The 18,931-nt window shown below is 40.8% G+C and overlaps 1 protein-coding gene across 1 annotated transcript; it reads right to left on the reverse strand.

Moving 5' to 3' along the window:
- Positions 1-301: 301 nt before the first annotated feature.
- LOC143983285 (carbohydrate sulfotransferase 6-like) lies at positions 302-1,579 on the reverse strand. The gene has a single exon (XM_077483231.1). The coding sequence runs from the start codon at positions 1,445-1,447 to the stop codon at positions 302-304; it is 1,146 nt and encodes a 381-aa protein (XP_077339357.1). The 5' UTR covers positions 1,448-1,579.
- Between the last annotated feature and the right edge of the window lie 17,352 nt (positions 1,580-18,931).

Genomic DNA, 18,931 nt, shown 5'->3' on the forward strand with positions numbered 1-18,931 from the left:
TCTGTAGGGAGAGTAAATTTGAGATCGGTTGTAACCGAGATCATTGACACTTTGAGGGTTATTTACTAAAGGAAAATCCACTTTGCACTGCAAGTGCACATGGAAATGCAGTCGCTGTAGATCTGAGGGAGACATGCAAGGAAAATAAATAACAGAATTTTAGCTTGTATATGATTAGATAAAATCAGCAGAGCTTCCCCTCATTTCAGATCTACCCCTTAGATTTAGAGTGACTGTACTTCCAAGTGAACTTTCAGTGCAAAGTGGATTTGCTTTTCGTAAATAGTGCCTTTTGTTTAGTTCATTCCAATGACCATTCCTTATTTACTAAATCCAAAGTCAAGTTTTTTTGTTCTATTTGGGATTTAGCTGGTTTGTAACCAAACAGATCCATTGCCTCCTTGCAGTTCTGTTGAATCTGTTCTACAAGATGAAAGTCCATAGGAGTTCTCCATTTATAGGGCACCTTTGAAGAGTCTCTTGAGAAAGTCATGATCCCATTTTTATCTGCCACCTCCTTATGGGTGACATTGTAAACCCACTGTTCCAGGTCCTTGGTTGGATGGAGGCCAGCAAAATTGTACATTTTTTTAATGTTCTTAAGAGGTTCATTAGAAAGGTCCTCGTGTCGAATTGCCATGTATCGCCCTTGCAGCACCTCAGCTGCTTTAGCCACTCTGTTGATGTCAACCTGAGCCTTGCAAATCTTCTTCATAACCCTGCTTATTGTAATATTTGTATTTCCTTCATTCTTAAGTAAAATCTTATCATCCATGAGGAGGTAAAAGTATTGCCTTGAAAAAGCAATAGCTCGAGGGTCCCTTACAAGGTGCAGAATACGAAGATCAAGAGCGGGGTCTCGGAAAAGGGGAAGCAGAATAGACAGATCAAGAATACGGATTGTCTTCATCACCACGTGGCTGTATGTCTTGCATGTTTCTCCCATTTGATCCAGCGAAGTGTTCATGCAAGAACGCTTACACTTCAAATGGTCATAGCCATCGGTAAGCTTAAAGGCTGAACAAGTTGGTGGGGTGCAGAGTGCTCGAGTTTCTGCATAGAACAATAATTCAGAAACACGTTTTCCACCTCCAGGAAGATACTGATGAAGAGGGGACACATCGCAGGTGAAAAGTGATTGTAGAAGATCTCTTAAGGGAAAATGCAGAAGCTCGGAACCTTCATTCTGAAAACTGAACCAGAAGGGATGTCCAGGCTCAAAAATGTAAAAGACGTCATTGCGATGGTTGAAGATCTGCCCAAGGAATGAAGAACCCGATCTCCAGGATGACAAGACAAGGAGATGGACCGGTTTATTTTTGGGAGCAGAGTGTGGTGAGTGTGTAGAGAAGGAAGTTTTGTAATGAAGAAATTTGGACAGAGAAAATAAAAATATACACAGAGATACACAGAATAAGAAGAAATATTTAGGAGTTGATGACATCATCAGAAACCAAGCAGGAACGTGGAATGACCGGGGAAGGCCAGGAAGTCTAAAATCCAATGAGAGGTGAGAAACCAGAGCTGTAAAAAAGTCAAAAATGATAAAGATTAGTAAACGGGAATTACAGCAGATGAATAACTGATCAATTATAGAATACTGTATGTCCTGCCAACATTTTTTTTTTTTTTTTTTTTTTAGTTTTGAATGAAGTTGAAAGGAAACCATTTACAGAATATGTCAAGCCCACACTTTTTTTTTTTTTTTGGATAAAGTTGAAAAAAAAAAACAATTACAGAATATATCCAACCAAAACTTTATTTTTTTAGTTTTAGCTAGCCCTTGTACACACGGTCAGACATTCTGACAACCAAATCCATTAGATTTTGTCCGACGAATTTTGTCTGATGGATTTTGTCCGAAACTGTTGCATACACACGGTCGGACAAAGTTGTCGGAAAATCTGATCGTTCAGAACGTGATGACGTAATTTCGTTACAATGGGACTACGTTCAGGCTAGTAGTCAATAGCTTTGGTCTAGGAATTTGATCTGAGCATGCGTGGCACTTTTTCCGATCGGAATTCTCTACACACAATCGGACAAAGTCCGATCGGATCATGTTGACGGAAAATGTTATAGCCCAGCTGGAAAACTTGGTCCGTCGGATACTCCGACGGAAACAGTCCGATGGAGCCCTCACACAGTTGGATTATCCGACAACACGGTCCTATCGGACATTGTCCATCAGAATATCCGACCGTGTGTACAAGGGCTTAGGGTTCTGTTAGGATTGCTCTCACTTATTTTCACAGAAAAAAAAGATTCATCAGACAGGAAATGAGGACAAATCTATATTAAGAACACATAGCAATAAAAAGCTGATGGGGGTATTGACCTTCTTCAACTTGAATGAAGAAAAGTATTTTTGTTTCTGTGTTGCTTTTTGGTATTTGCCTTCACTTCCTGTCTTGTGAAACCTTCATCAAAATAGCCACTGAGCCCTGGGTAACAATAAGGAAAAATAAAAAAAAATCAGCGGTTCTAAGCTTGCAATACTCTAAAACTAAAACTTTTACCTAGATATATTTAAAACTTTAAAATGGAACTTCATGCAGTGTTTCACCCTCTACACTTGGGTAGGGGCTAGAGCAGTGGGTTTTTGTGTGTGCTGCTGGTGCAGATAAATTTAAGCCGAGAGAGATGATTCTGGAAAAGGGTCCGGGCAGAGAGCTGGAATCACATGGGGTGTATGTGGGAGCCCTGACCAATCCCCAACTAGGGTTGGCAGGGGGCGGGCTCCTAGATTTAGAAAGTAAAAATAAACTGCGCTCAGGAAAAAAATGTAATATTTAGTAGTACAAAAATTAAAATAAAATGGAAATAAAATTTAGGCTGCAGCTCTAAGTGGGATACACACACTAGAATGAATATAAGAAAATTTGGAGAGCTGCGCCAATGACCCTATACATAAATAAACTAGGTACACGAATGAGATGACAATGAGGGGTTAAATAGCATTCATACAAATTGAATGTTTGTTGCCAATAACACTCATATACTACACATTAAACAATCCAAAAAATATATAAAAAAAATATAAAAAATGTCATAAAACAAAGGAAACTGTGACTGAGACTGAAAAATAAAGTCCAATATATCGGTCCAATGTATCAGTGATTATTGAGTCACCACAGTGAGTCCACACAAAACTGCAAATCGGTGCCCGTCACCAGATTAGTGATGCGCTTACCAGATGTGAAAACAATAACAGTCTTAATAGTATTTATCCAAAGCAGGTTACGATTTAAGTAGTAGGACATCCGATCATGGCTCTTGCATCCAGATTACACTTATCGTAGGTATATGGCAATACCACAGCCTTTAAAGCTTCAATAGTCAACGATCACGTATATCACCGGTAACAACATCAGAAAGAAAAAGATGCCTCTATAGCGTAAAACCATTCGGATAATTTATTAAAGTAAAAGTATTGCACTTACATGAAAATTTCTTTTTATCAGCATCAAACAAAATCAAATAACGCCGGCCGGCATTCAAAAGAGCGTCCCGTCCTCCCCTCGTAGAGCGTGGTGGCGTCACTGCGTACCTTCCCAGACGCGTTTCGTCATAGATGACGTTATCAATGGGGAACGGGCAACGCAGCGACGCACCACCTTTTATGCCCAGACCTTGTTCTGAGATGCGAGATCCGGCCTCCAACGCCATCTTAACTGATGGCAAAAATAACTAATATTTCCATATTGAGGAAGGGAAAAAAGAAAAGTCAAAAAAGGTAAACAGAAAACGGGATATTGCAAATAAGCTCACGATGACAAAATTTGCAATTGTGGCTGTAATAAAGAATAAACCCAGAAAGTTGCACCATAGATTCAATATTAGAAAAGCCATGTCACGAGTGGGGATCTAGATTTACCCATGCTCAAGCAGCTGTGTGAGGTGCTGTTGGGTGGAAGAACAGAATGATGGAGTGTTATGCCCCGTACACACGATCGGAATTTCCAATGGGAAATGTTCGATGTGCTCTTGTTGTCGGAAAGTCCAACCGTGTGTATGCTTCATCGAACATTTGCTGTCAGAATGTTTGAGAGCAGGTTCTCAAAATTTCAGACAACAAAGGAATGTCCGATCGTGTGTACACAAGTCCGACGCACAAAATTCCACGCATGCTCGGAATCAAGTACAAGACAGAAGTGCTCGGTCTTGTAAAACTAGCATTTGAAATGGACATTCGTCACGCTGCAAATTTTGAAATCTTTCAATGCAGCGCATTCTCTTCTTCTTTATAATGCTAGTTGCTTTGCTACTGATATTCACACACAGTTCTGACAAACGGATTTCTTATTATTTCTTGTGATCTCCTGAATAATCGTTGTTTTTGTTTGTTTTTTCTCAAGATCTCCAGAATAATCTTTATTATTATTTTTTTATAGTGATCTACGTTTTGTTTTTTTGTTTTTTCTCAAGATTTACAGAATTTTCTTTTTTTATAGTAAGCTCCATAACAATTTTTGTCATTTTGTGTGTAAAGTTACCACAACACCATTATTATTTTGAATTTTTTAACCTCAAAGAGGTTGGTTTGTGTTGGTGTCCCTTGTTAACGTGGAAGTAAACTCCCCTATCATTTTCAGCCAAGGAATCTGCCATCTTTGCCTCTGTTTAATCTTCAACTGCTATGGTGCTGTACATGTGATTCATTATGACACCAACCATTAGATGGTTTGATAGTTTGGCTGCGAGCACAGCCAATGTGCAGTTAGCATTCCCGGCATGCCTTTTTTTTTTTTTAACTGTTTAAATCGATGGGTTTACTTCCACTTTAATTTGACATTGTATTTTTGAAATGTACCTGCCTACTCACAAACTGTTCTTTTTTATGTAAAACCCATAGCCAAGTATTTCTCAAAGCAAAAATTAAAAATTGAATAGGGGTCATAACAAAATAAAGAGGAAGGCGATGCTGGAGAAACAGTTGGAATTGGTGAAGCCTTTGTACCCCAGGGCAGACATCAATTATGTGGCAGGCAAAATTGGTAGCCTGAGGAGAGACATGCCAGGATTTGAATGAGAGGGAGAGACTAGAGACTATGGGGTTGTTGTGGAGTCATATATGTTAGACTTGTTAAGACATATACATTATCTGGGCATTCCATGTCCCTTTTTCCCCATCCAAGTTTAATCCCCTAATAAAAACAACAAAAACAAGCAAGAGACTATTCATTGTCTGGGAAAGTGTGCCAAAATGGATGTCTGACCAGCAGGGTGAAATGTGTGCATTCTAGAACACGTAGCGACCCCAGTGAGGGCACAGCTAAGACTATATCCAATAAGGTGCATTCAGAGTGGCTCCTTTTTTTTTGCTTAAATGAAGAAGATGTGACATTACACTAATAACTACAATATGGTAAGTTTGTGCAGGAGGAAGACAGGATTTCTTCGAACATCGCCCTTACATGGTAAAGAGTGATGTCCTCATCCTTACACAGCCATGGCTGAGAAAGTCCTGGAAGTAATGGTCTGTGGGAGTTAAGCAGAGGAGGGGCAATAGACTGCATGGTGATGCAGGGAAAAGACTGTAATTGTTAAAATGTGTACATCAACCCTTCCGACCCAAACTATGTGCTAATCTGTAAACAAATCTCTAAATATGATGGCAAAGTGAATTATTATATGGGCATCCCATATACTCCCTTCCCAGAGGCGTTGCTAGGGGGGGGCTACTGGGGCTATAGCCCCAAATCCAGGGCCCATAGCGCAGAGTCTCTAGGGCAGGGGTCGACAAGCCCCTGCAGAACGATCCTGGAAAAACCACCTACACGCAAAAGCCAGTCTGATATTCAGCAGCTGAATATGAGAAGCTGTGCGGACTCAAGTCCGGGCGAAAAATCCATTTGTCTGTATGCTAGTCCGATGGACAAAAACCGATGCTAGGGCAGCTTTGGTGTGATTGTGTGTGGCCAAGTCCGTTCATTCGGAAAGTCCGTCGGAAGTCTGCCGAAAGTCCGTCAGGAAGACCGTCAGACCTAGTCTGGCGGAAAGTCAGAGTCTGGTCTGTGTACACGGCATTAATGCAGTGTTAAAATCAGCTTTAATGGCATGGTATCTGTGCGAGGCTGTATGGTTGTTCCATCAGTCAGCCTGCAGCATGTACTGTGGCTACCAGGAAGAGGCTAGAACTGGCGTAAAATGGATGCAAGTACGTCACGGGCCACAGGGATGTATTCCCGCAGCCTGTGACATCACTTCATAGCATTCCAAGCTGGTTCCAGCCTCTTCCTGGTGGCTACAGGACATGCTGCAGGCTGACAGAACAACAATACAGCCTCGCACATCAGGACACAAGGACCAGGACACAAGGACCTTCCCAGGGACCCCACCTATACAGATGAGCCTATTATGTTCCTACCTTTTGTAAGTGTGTTTTGATACCCTGCCATTAAAGTCCTTTTGAATACTGCACTTAGGTGGCACTTCTGGTGTTTTCCCTTTTGTCTTAAAAAATGTATAATGTTTGTTCTTTTTTTTTCTCTAGTAATTTTCTACAAAAAAAAAATTATGTAAATAAAAAGTGCCAGAACATGCCTTGTCTTCAAGCGGTTAATATTGGTGAGAGCAACAGATTTTAGATACTCACCCACCCAGCGGATCCAGCACTGTCCAGAGGAGATCCTCCCATTTTCTGGCAGCACTCACTCCCATGCTGCCATGTTTTGGCTTGACGTCTTTGATAGGCTGTCAGCTGTTCCTTGTCTAGCCAGCATGTCTCTTGATAACGCCTTGCTAGGCCCATCTGCTCCTCTTTTAGTGAATGGAAGGCTTTGCCTACTGTCTGAGGATATATAAGATATAACTCACTTAACCCTCTGGAAGGGAGTGACTTTAAGGGGTATTATTATTGTCTTTTAAGAATCGCAGCAAGGTGAAGGACCTTATTGGGCACTTGGAAGGACCGTATGAGGAAGTAACTTCTGCAGCCAAACTGAATAAAAATTCAACGTGGGCAAAAGTCATTACAAGAATATGTTGTGGCCCTGAGTGGTTTATGGAATAAACTCACGAGGAAAGACTGTGATTGGTTTGCTAACTTAATAGAAAGGGGCAATGAAATGTATTGTTTCAGGCCTGTGTAAAGTAATGCCTGATCATAGTTTGAAACATTTGGTGAGGACTGATAAAAGATTAAATTTAGTTAATGCTCTAACAGTGGCCATGGAGAAGTATCAAGAGAACGAAAAAGGAGCTTGGGTCCCGACAAAGACTTTAGGCCAGACACCATACCTGGGAAAAAGCCAGACTCCTGGACACATTGTGGTTCTGGGGATTCAGTTTTCTATATTAAATCGATGAATTAAAAGATGAAGCCTTTTCTGTAGCTTTTTGTTTAAAAATGTAAATCAGTATTTTTTGGTAGAAATTACTTAAAACCCCCAAACATTATATAGTTGTTTTTTTTAGCAGAGACCCTAGAGAATAAAACAGCGATTGTTGCAATATTTTGTCACGCGGTCTTTCAAATGCAATTTAAAAAATATATATATTTATATACTTTCATGAATTTTAATGTGAAAAACAACATAGATAACCCAATTCTTTAGTAAAGTATAAAAAAATGATGGCACACTGAATAAATAGATACCTAAAATGTCACGCTTTAAAATTGTTTATGCTTATGGAATAGTGACAAACTATGGTACTTAAAAATCTCCATAGGTGACACTTTCAAATATTTTATAGGTTTCCTGTTTAACCGCTTCCTGACCGGCGCACAACGATGTACGCTGGCAAAATGGCACAGACAGGCAAATTGGCGTACAGGTAAATCCATTTAAAATTTCCGCCATGCCATCGCGTGCATGACGCCGGCACGTGCCAGTCGGGACCCCCGCGATCGTCTCACGGGGAGGGAGAACGGGGAGATGCCAATGTAAACAGCATCTCCCCGTTCTGCCTAGCAACAATTGACACTGATCTCTGCTCCCTATGATTGGAGCAGTGATCAGTGATCTATAAATCACAGCCACACCCCCCACAGTTAAAACACGCCCCTAGGACACCCTTAACCCCTACACTGCCACCTCCTGGTTAACCCCTTCACTGCCAGTGTCCGCCATAATGTCGCAGTCACAATAAAAATCTCTGATTGCCGCCATTATTAGTAAAAAAAAGAAAAATATTAATAAAAATGCTATAAACTATCCCCTATTTTCTAAACGCTATAACTTTTGCATCAACCAATCAATAATCGCTTATTGCGATTTTTTTTTTTTTTTTTTTTACCAAAAATATGTACAAGAATACTTATCAGCCTAAACTGAGGAAATTTTTTTTATATATTTTGGGGGATATTTATTAAAGTAAAAAATAATGCGTTTTTATTTCAAAATTGTTGCTCTTTTTGTGTTTATAGCGCAAAACACCGCAGAGGTGATCAAATACCACCAAAACAAAGCTCTATTTGTGGTAAAAAAGAGCATCAATTTAGTTTTGGAGCCACGTCGCATGACCGCGCAATTGTTAAAGTGTCACAGTGTCCAATCGTAAAAAGTGCTCTGGTCTTAAGCCAGCAAACTGGTCCGGGGCTTAAGTGGTTACAGTTACAGGGGAGATAGTGCACTAGAATTATTGCTCTCGCTCTAACATTTTAACATTTGCAGTGATAGATGTGTGGTTTGAACACCGTTTACATGTGTATGAGTTCACTTCTGCACACGACCACAGAGGGATGGGGGTGCTTTCATTTTTTTTCCTACTTTATTTTACTTTTTATGTTTACACTGTCCCTTTGTTTAATTTCTTTTTTTTTTATCATTTTTATTCCTATTACAAGGAATGTAAGCATCCCTTGTAATAGAAATAAAGATGACAGGTCCTTTGTATTGAAAGATCTGGGGTCAGAAAAGACCCCAAGTCTCTAATTTACCTTTAAAAGCAAAAGATCAAAAAACATTTTTTTTTTTAAATTTTTGCTTTACCAAAAAAATAATTGATTGACTATGGCCCGGGACCTGGAAGTGAAGTGCATAGAATGCATTAAGATAAGAAAAACCTTCTGCCTTTACAACTCCTTTAACATCTACTGTATCTCTAACATTACAAAACTCTGACCTAATACAACAAATGAGCGTAGAATAACTATGAAGTTTTTCGAGCTCTGTAGATGAGTATAATTATGATGTACTGATGAGTATAATTATAATGTTAATTATGTTGATAGCAATAATAAGGCGAGTATGATCATGAGCATTCCATTTGCCTTGATCACCATGATGTAGAGCTCTTTGGGTGCAAATTTCTTTAAAGAAAAATTTTCCATCTGCCATTTTTTACATCCAAAGATCTTTAGATTGGGGGATCAAGGTAAGTGTAATGCACATACTCCCCATCAAGACTACTGGTCTGGAAATGTTTTTAACATACCAAAGTTAACCTTTAAAATGTATGTACAGTTCAATTTTTTTCTAGTTTTGGATGGAGTAGGAAAAGGTTATAACCCCTTTATTAAATGGACTATATATATATATATATATATATATATATATATATATATATATATATACACATACACACCGTATTTAACACATACTTTCCCCCCCTATCAGGGGGAAATTGGGGTGCGTGTTATACGCCGATCCCCACTGTTGCTAGGGCTTTCTGCCGTTATCTGCGGCTTCCGTGTATTTTTCGGCCACACTTGGCCATTCGCGGCTATCTTCAGCCATTCTCGGCTATCTTCGGCCGTTCTCAGCGGCTTTCGGGGTGGCCGAAAATAGCCAAAGCCGTTGAACGGCCAAGAACTACCGGCGCCATTTTTAAGCGCCAAATGACTGACAAGGCTGCAAATGCAAGGCTGCATACGACTGACAAGGCTGCACTGACAAGGCTGCAAATGACACTGACAATGCTGCATTGATGGGCATTTAAATGTAAGTTTTTTTCCTTAAACTTCCCCCCTAAAAGTTTTTTTCTTTTAAATTCCCTCCTAAACTTGGGGTGCGTGTTATACGCCGATAAATACGGTGTGTATATATATATATATATATATATATATATATAATATATATAAATTATGGGACACACAGTCATATAGGACAATGTGTCCCCAAAACGCCAGGGTGGGTATCCTCACTAATATACTATTACAGAATACAGGGAAAGAAAGAACTGCGGATCCTCCAGACCTTCCAGGGTTTTTTGCTGTGTGCATCGCATTGGGGTTATTTCCCTTCACTTTCTGTGAAGTGAGAGAAAATACCCTCTTCGCTGTCACTGAAGCAGAGATTTCTCATTTCTTTTTCTGTTGACAACTCAAAATTTCTGGATTTCCCATCACCAATGAAGGGTCAAATGAAGGGTCACCTGGGCAAAAAAAAATGATGAATCTCTCCAGTAGTGACATAGACAGTATAGAATAAAGCCCTAGGAGAAATGGGGCACTTACAGTAAGGTTGCTGGTTATAGTCTGTATCTAGTAGACAGTGGCGGCTGATGGAAAACATTTTTGAGGAGGCGGTAAAGAGTCGCTGTCAGTCCATCGGTAGCACTTACCCCATCACTGACTCCTTCCTTCTGCTCGGCGGTGGCCTCCCATTCTCCTGCTCTCCGCGGCGGCAGCTTCCGTTCCCTCCCTCCTCCTTGGTGGCCAATTGGGAGTCTTCTCTTTTCGGCCAATCAGAAAATGGGTCTCACACCCACTTCTGATTGCCCAGATTGAGAATCAGTGTTTCAACAGCGAATATTCATTTGCTGTTGCAACACACCTGGGTGGGCCCTGATTGCATGCTCTGCAAATGGAGCCCAGGGGCGGACTGACCATTCGGTCACTCGGACACTGCTTGAGGGCCCCGGGCCACTAAGTGACCCCATCAGGTTTGCCAGCCTCAGTAAAACCAGGGACAGTATGTAAAAATCTTTGTTTTTTTTTTACATCTGTCTCTGAAATGACATCCTTTTGCTCTAAAAATCCCGAGATTATAGCTGCCCCACCTCTCCAGTACCTTCTCAGCCAATATAAACATGTCTGTGTATACTGTGTGTGTATACTGTGTGGCCCCATAATCTCTGATTGCCTGGGGGCCCTTTAAGTTGTTAAATGATGGAGCCCAACCTATTAGAGCCTCAGGCTCTAATCAGGTTCTTCGAAAAAATCCCCTGCCACTGTAATTCATGCGCTTGGTGCCCTGAAAGGGTAGGACGCATGAATAGGGGGTGGCCGCAGCGGCCTTGGATAGATACATGCTCTGCGTGAGTCTATCCATTATACATATAGGAAGTGGCATGGAGAGAGGGGGCAGAGCCCGGGTGCCCCTAATGTATGGGCCACCACTGCTAGTAGATAAACAGGGTGCTCATCTGACAACATAGAGGTATCACATCATCCCGCATTTGTTATATACCATATTCGTATTTATCAACGTATAACACGCACCCCAAGTTTAGGAGGGAATTTAAAAGAAAAAACTTTTAGGAGGGAAGTTTAAGGAAAAAAACTTACATTTAAATGCCCATCAATGCAGCCTTATCAGTGTCATTTGCAGCCTTCCATTGCAGCCTTGTCAGTCATTTGCAGTCTTGTCTGTGGCTTTGCCATTTAAAAATGGCACTGCCGAGATACAGAGCAGATGTCCTATGTATCTCAGCGGCGTTTGGTAGTTCTCGGCCGCTCTCGGCGGCTTTCGGCTATTTTCGGCCGCACTTGGCTATTTTCGGCCATTCTCGGCTATTTTTGGCTATTTTCAGCTGCACTCGCCCGTTCTCAGCTATTTTCGGTCATTCTATGCTATTTTCGGCCACACTCTGCCATTCTCAGAGGCTTTCGGCTTTCATAGGGCATCATAGGGCAGCACAGTGGTGTAGTGTGTAGCACTCTCACTTGGCGGTAAAAAGCGTCGCTGTTTCAAATCCCAACCACAACCCTGCCTGGAGATTGCATGTTCTCCCTGTGCCTGGGTGGGGGTACTCCAGTTTTCCCCCACACTCCAAAAACATGCTGGTAGGTTAATTGGCCTCTGTCTAAATTGGCCCTAGTATATGAATGTGAGTTAGAGACCTTAGATTATAAGCTCCTTCAGGGTAGGGACCAAAGTGTATGTACAATATATATGTAAAGTGCTGTGTAAATAGACAGCACTATATAAGTACCTTAAATAATAATAATATATATGGCAGTGATGGAGAACCTTGGCACCCCAGATGTTTTGGAACTACATTTCCCATGATGCTCCAGTACACTGCAGAGTGCCAGAGCATCATGGGAAATGTAGTTCCAAAACATCTGGGGTGCCAACGTTCGCCATCACTGATATGTAGTATATATGCACCTTTTATAATAAACTCATCACACATCATTCTTCTATGTTTCCATTTTAAATATAAATAAATGCAAAATACAGTATAAGTGCAATGGTGCAATAGTAAATATCTAGCTATATATTACTCATTACTATAGTACATTAATATTTAATTTACAAAGAAAAATAGGATTTATACAAGAAAGGTATAATATATTCATCATGTTTTATATAATAATAATATTAATAAATCAAAATGATATATTACATAAGGCAGATCCTAGGATCAACAAAATCTTATTATACATTCCCTAGGCTGCAAGCCAAAAAATGGAAATAAACTATCAAGGTAATGACATTATTGTAGCCAAAATTATTAATGAGAATGTTTTTGGGGATTCCGATGTATCAAATTACCTGTGAATAATGTAACTTGGAGCTGTTGCAGAAAGGATCCCACTGCGAAAATACAACTGAAAAAGTCATGAAGAGAGAGAGAGTCTCGGTGAACATTCCTAATGGGACGAGAGAATAATGTGAAACTTCAAACAGGATGGATGCCATTTAGAGCAATCAAGCTAGAGATACCAAACAGGACAGGTGTTTATAGGTTGTCTATGATGTCATCAGGATGTCTAAATGTTTGTCATCACTTAGAAATGTGTACGTTATACATGTGTGCAATGCAGAGGAGAGAGAGAGAGGATGTAGAAAAAAAAAAAAACATCAATTGCAGTCTCACTGTGCCCATCAAATGCAGCCACTGTGCCCATCATATGCAGCCACTGTGCCCATCAAATACAGCCACTGTGCCCATCATATGCAGCCACTGTGCCCATTAAATACAGCCACTGTGCCCATCAAATGCAGCCACTGGGCTCATCCAATGCAGCCACTGTGCCCATCAAATGCAGCCACTGGGCCCATCAAATGCAGCCACTGGGCCCATCAAATGCAGCCACTGTGCTCATAAAATATAGCCACTGTGCCCATCACATGTATATGCAGCCATTAGCTATAAAACCTTAAGAGAAGTCATATCGTTTTTACTTTTTATTTTTTTAGTTATATAACCACAGAAAATACAGATGAGGTTCACATTCACCTTATGTTACAGATGTTTATGGTTAACTAACTTTTCTTTTAGTTTCACCCATTTTTTTATATACTGCCGAACTTGGATGTCCAAGTGTGAATATATTTTTTTTTAAATATACCTCTTGACCCTTGGGGACCCAAGAAATGGTCACTGCTTCCCCCATTTTTCTGTCCTAGGACCCCCCTCCATTTTTTTTTTCGGTGGGGGATCTCCTTGGATAGATTCTAGGCCTCTGAGTTAGTGTTGTATATACACTTAGAAAGCCACTCTTACTTTTTACTACTTACACAGTTACTTGTAAAATATTTGTACATGATGATTGTTAGAGCCGGTTCACAGAGGGGCGACCTGGAATCCGACTTCAAGTCGCCCCAAGTCGTCCCAAGTCGCGTGGTTGAGAAAATCAATGGGAGTGAATGGGGCCATCTTAATGTACACTACTGAAGCCGCTCCGACATCAGAAAAGGTTCCCGAACAAATTAAATCCAACTTCTAGGCGACTTGTACCCATTGATTTCAATGGAAGTCGCCTCCAAATTGGATCACTTAACTGAAGCAACTTTCCAGGAAGTAAAAATAGTTTTCTAGGCAAACCCCTCCCACAGAGCTGATTATTATGTGATTGGCCACTGGCAGAGTCCCCTGTCCTGGAGGCAACTTCAAGTTGCCTTGTAAGTTGCCTCAAGTCATGCTGTGATTTATACACAAGTCGTGTCCAAATTGCCTCTTAAAGTCACGCTGGAAGTCATGTTGCCCCTGTGTGAACCGGCTCTTAATCTCTCTTTCTTCCTTAGCAATATGTCTTTTCTCCCTTCTTTTTTCTTGCCCCTCCCCAGGGTACCTATAAATTTACAATCTATGAATACAATATACTACAATATCCTCCTTATGGTCTCTAGATGGCCCCCTTAAATGTCCTTACATTAAACGTATGAGGTCTAAATATCCCGCAAAAACAAACTAAAGTTTTTCGCTTCTTGGCTTCTTCAAAAACACATATAGTATGCCTCCAAGAAACTAATTTCACAGACTTACCAACGCATAAATAAATATTTTGGCTCAATTTATCCCCAAGTTATCACAGCCTCTGCTAAATCTAAACAACGAGGAGTGCGAATAACATTTCATCGATCTAGACCCTTTTCCCTTCTGACAGACATCAAAGATCCAGTAGATTGCTATCTTATACATACAGGACAGCTATGTGATTCCCCAATCACAGTGGTATCCTACTACACTCCTAATAGAAATCCATCCTCATTCCTCTCCCACTTATTTCCGGTAAGAGATACATATAAAATGGGCACAATTTTAATTTGTGGAGACTCAAATCAAGTTCTGTATCCTTTTTTAGATAAATACCCAACCCCTACCGCATCCAATCCTCCATCTCGAAAAGTTTCAAAGGCTTCTTCAGCAACATGTGTTACTAGATTCCTGGCGTGAAATTAACGAAATGCCATTATACATTCTATTCCCATCCTCATAAAACATTTTCCCATATTGTTCACATACTGATCTCAATAAGCATGTCTCCGGAAAAGCTTACTTCATCAGTTATCCCTTTTACATATTTAAATCAAGAGAAAACAATCAGCGCTCACATGTATAATACAAAACAAACTAATTGCAAGCTGAACACCTAAAGGAGCAATACAAAAAACACCTTAATAACACATCAATTTATATAAATGGTGCAGCGCAAAATAAAAAAGTCCACACGTATTGGTCATATATGACAACAAAAGAGCATGTAGAGCGGGAACACCACATGGAAAGTCCGCTAATTACTTGTATGTGACACTCCTTCCACCAGTAGGAATAAACTCTTACCAGCTCTGATGGACCTCTGAATTTTCAGATGGTCAAATGCGCGTGTTCACACTCTCGGTGTGCTGAGTCTTTATTTCCACATGCGAATAGAGCAGTAGTCCGAATCGTTTGATCACATGCAGCCGACTCCAGAAAAAACCTCAATGGATTCACTCCAGATGTAAGTAGGTAGGTATATGTGAACAGAAAAGTCCAGGAACTCATGGACAGAGGACAGAGTGGGGTTGTAGTCAGGGGGGTCACAGTGGGGTTCAGTGTCTTCTCACTCACAGTGATTGCAGAATCTGCTCTCCTGGAAAACAAAGAACACTGGACACATGACTCCTCACATGCAAAACATATGACGTATCTGCTCTCCGCCAATCACAGCTGGCTGGGCATGCCGGTGTTAACTGCAAAATGATACTCTCTCCTCCAGTGCCGTGCACGCTCCCTGCGCGTGCTCAGTGACCCTTCTCCCCAGGGGGCGTGCACTGTGCGCGTTCCCAATCTCTGGCTGGTGGGGCCAGTCTTGCCACCAGCCAGAGATTGGCTCACCACTGGCCACACGTCCCAGTCACTTAGACACCCCAATTTTATTAATTTACACTCACATATTCAAGCATTCATCGTAGGGTGATGATCACTTTTGATTTATATCTATGGTACACAGCCTCATCGCGATACCGCACGCTCTGTCTGCCTCAGCTCCCGTATCGGTTGACATTCCCGGCCACCTCCGTTGTCTGTGGCTGCGCCGCTTGCCATTCCATGACCCGTGAGTATGGGTACTCGTTTTGGATACATTGTTTTTTCCTCCAATTTTTTTTTTTCATTTATTATATAAACCTGACTAACTGTCGGCACACCATTTCTTGTCCCACAGATATTCATCATACTATCAGCTCCTGATGAGTGGCAATGTAGCCACGAAAGGCGTAGAGCTTCAAATACTACAAATTATATTTAAACATGCAGTTTTATTAGACTCTGGAATGTTTTTACTTAATTCTATTGATTTTTACTGTGTGCAATATGCCTATATACAAAGTCAATGCTTTTAATGTATGAACTGTGGGTTTTATGTTTTTGATGTGGAATACTTCAATATATTTACTATTTATGATGGATCATGGATTATACAATGTGTATCTTTGTGCCCTATGCTATACATTCAATCTATAGTTAATAAATTTATACTATTGATTTTTGTTGCTCCTCTGTTTTTTGCTTCCAAAATCGCATGCTTTGTCAAAGTCCCAACTCTTTCTTTTTACCATGCCAATAGGGATGGAGGATTTTTGGCCTCATTTAAAGTCCCAACATTTTTCTTGCAGTCCGGATCACCCACAGCTACCAAGCACCTGAAGCTGATGTAACCAAATAATTTTTTTTGAAATATCACATCCCTTCAGGGCTGCCTATGCTGATGCTTAGTGACTGTCCTGTTATGTTGATTGTCTATCCTCTTCCTCCTCCGCTGATATGTTCGAAGAACATTTTTGGTTCTGGGTGATGCAACCAGCCCAATTTTTCAGGGACTGAAAAATTAACAGGGGCGTTTAATTACAATTTTTGATGCAATGCTTTGCAGCGGGGCTCATTCCTGCACCACAACTAGAGTATATGGGAGAGGTTGCAGTGTCGTGGCACCAGCACCAGTGCCTAAGGCCCAATTTTTCTGCCCCTGTTTAACAGGGGCATTTAATTACAATTTTTGATGCAATGCTTTGCAGCAGGGCTCATTCCTGCACTACAACTAGATTATATGGGAGAGGTTGCAGTGTCGTGGCACCAGTGCCTAAGGCCCAATTTTTCAGCCCCTGTTTAACAGGGGCATGTAATTACAATTCTTGATATAATAGTTCACAGGAGGGCCCGTTCCTGTGCCCACCCAGAGTAACTGTGAGGACTTATAGTGTTGTGGCACCAGCACCACAACCACCAAAGGTCAATTTTTCTACCACTGTTCAACAATGGCATGTAATTACAATTCTTGATATAATAGTTTACAGGAGGGCCCGTTCCTGTGCCCACCCAGAGTAACTGTGAGGACTTATAGTGTTGTGGCACCAGATGAAAAAAGACAGACGGCAAAACAAATTATATAGGGGTGATAACCCTTCCCAATGTTTTCCAAAAAGCTTAAAATAGTTTTTTTGACTATTTAAAAATGTACCAGTTGAAAATTACAAACAGATTCTACTTAACACAAACCTACACAGTCCCTGTCTTGTTTGCACCATCTGTATACTGCTGTTCTGAGTATATAGGGCCTGGGGGCCACACGTATTTCCTTTTTTTAATATGGGTACTGGGTTCCCCTTAATATCCACACAAGACCCAAAGGGGCTGGTAATGGGCAGGGGGGCTACCTATGCCATTTTTCTCAATGATTTTCATCCATATTGCCAGAACCAGATATAACATTAAAACCGCAAGCAGTTTTAAATGACATTATTTCCGTTAAATGTCATTTTGTGCAGGGACTGTTCTAAACACGGGAAACACGTAGAACTTCACAGGTATACTATAGACACCCGCCAGGCTTGATATTTAAAGGAATATTTCACTTTTTTTTCACTTCAATCATCATTAAAATCAGTGCTCCCTCCAAAACGGCCATTTTTTAAAACATTTTAGGCATTGACCCATGGCTTCTGGAGCAGGAGCCAGGTCCCCAAACCCTTTTTAGGACAGTATCTTGCATATTAGCCATTAAAATTAGCACTTTTCATTTCGAACATTCGAGTCCCATAGACTTCAATGGGGTTCTAAAGTTCGTACAAATTTTCAGTCCGGTCGAAAGTTCTGGTGCGAACCGAATTGGGGGGTGTTCGGCTCATCCCTATTGGAGATGTAGAGAAGTGGTTGCGGAGTGGGAACATGTCCACCAGCTAAGGGCCCCTGTGCAGTGCACAGAACTATTGTCTGGTGGGGGTGTGTTCGCTCTGCAAAGACATTATCGGTTTAACGGGTGTGTCGCCCCTGTGTGCCTGACCAACATATTTGTGGATCCATGAGTGTGCACCTGTGGATAGCCTTCCATCCACAATGAATGGTAGCATAATCCAGGTTCTCTGGAACAATGCATAAGGATTCTTATCAGCAGAATTGTAGTCATCGTTTATTGTATATATTCATTTGTCCTGTGTTTACATCCTTATTTGGTCATTCACATGCTGTGTTATTACATCCTTATTTGGTCATGTCCTTATTTGGTCATTTCCTGTGAGGTCACAATCGATGTAGGAGGCGATTGGCTGTTGGAACCAGGACCTCCTCTTTGGAATTTCTTTTGTTGTCTTTGAATAAAAGAACGAATCAACTGCTCAAAGACGTAGCTGGGAATGTAAGGAGCAGAGGTGATGTATGTTTACTGGGGAACCAGAGGAGGCATGGATCAAATGGCTGCATTATACAATTATGGTGGAAGGTCGCTAATTAGCGCAAGAGTGTAATGGAATGTCCACGACAGAACCCACACTGTTTTTTTTTTTTTTTATGATTTTTTCTTTTTTTTTTTTTTTTTGCATAAACATTTTATTGAGAAAATACAAACTTAGCATATACATCCATGGCTTATTGAGCCTGTCTTATCAATACATATAGGATTACAATTCAGTCAAATAGAAGCATTCTGAACCAGGATTAAACATCTCTAGATTGTGAGCAGAGAGTAAGAGGTAGTTACAATGTCTAGTCGTATATATCTTCAAAGGGAGGTTTAGACAGGGAAAAGGGAGTAAAGGTTGTGAAAGAGGGGCAC

Source organism: Lithobates pipiens, unplaced genomic scaffold, assembly GCF_037356315.1.
Source record: "Lithobates pipiens isolate NorthernLeopardFrog02 unplaced genomic scaffold, aLitPip1_a1.2 Scaffold_1, whole genome shotgun sequence".
In the NCBI taxonomy this organism is placed as follows: Eukaryota; Metazoa; Chordata; class Amphibia; order Anura; family Ranidae; genus Lithobates; species Lithobates pipiens.

Excerpts from the sequence above, each read along its gene's own strand:
- LOC143983285 (XM_077483231.1), bottom strand. The coding sequence starts at position 1,447 with ATGATGTCATCAACTCCTAAATATTTCTTCTTATTCTGTGTATCTCTG.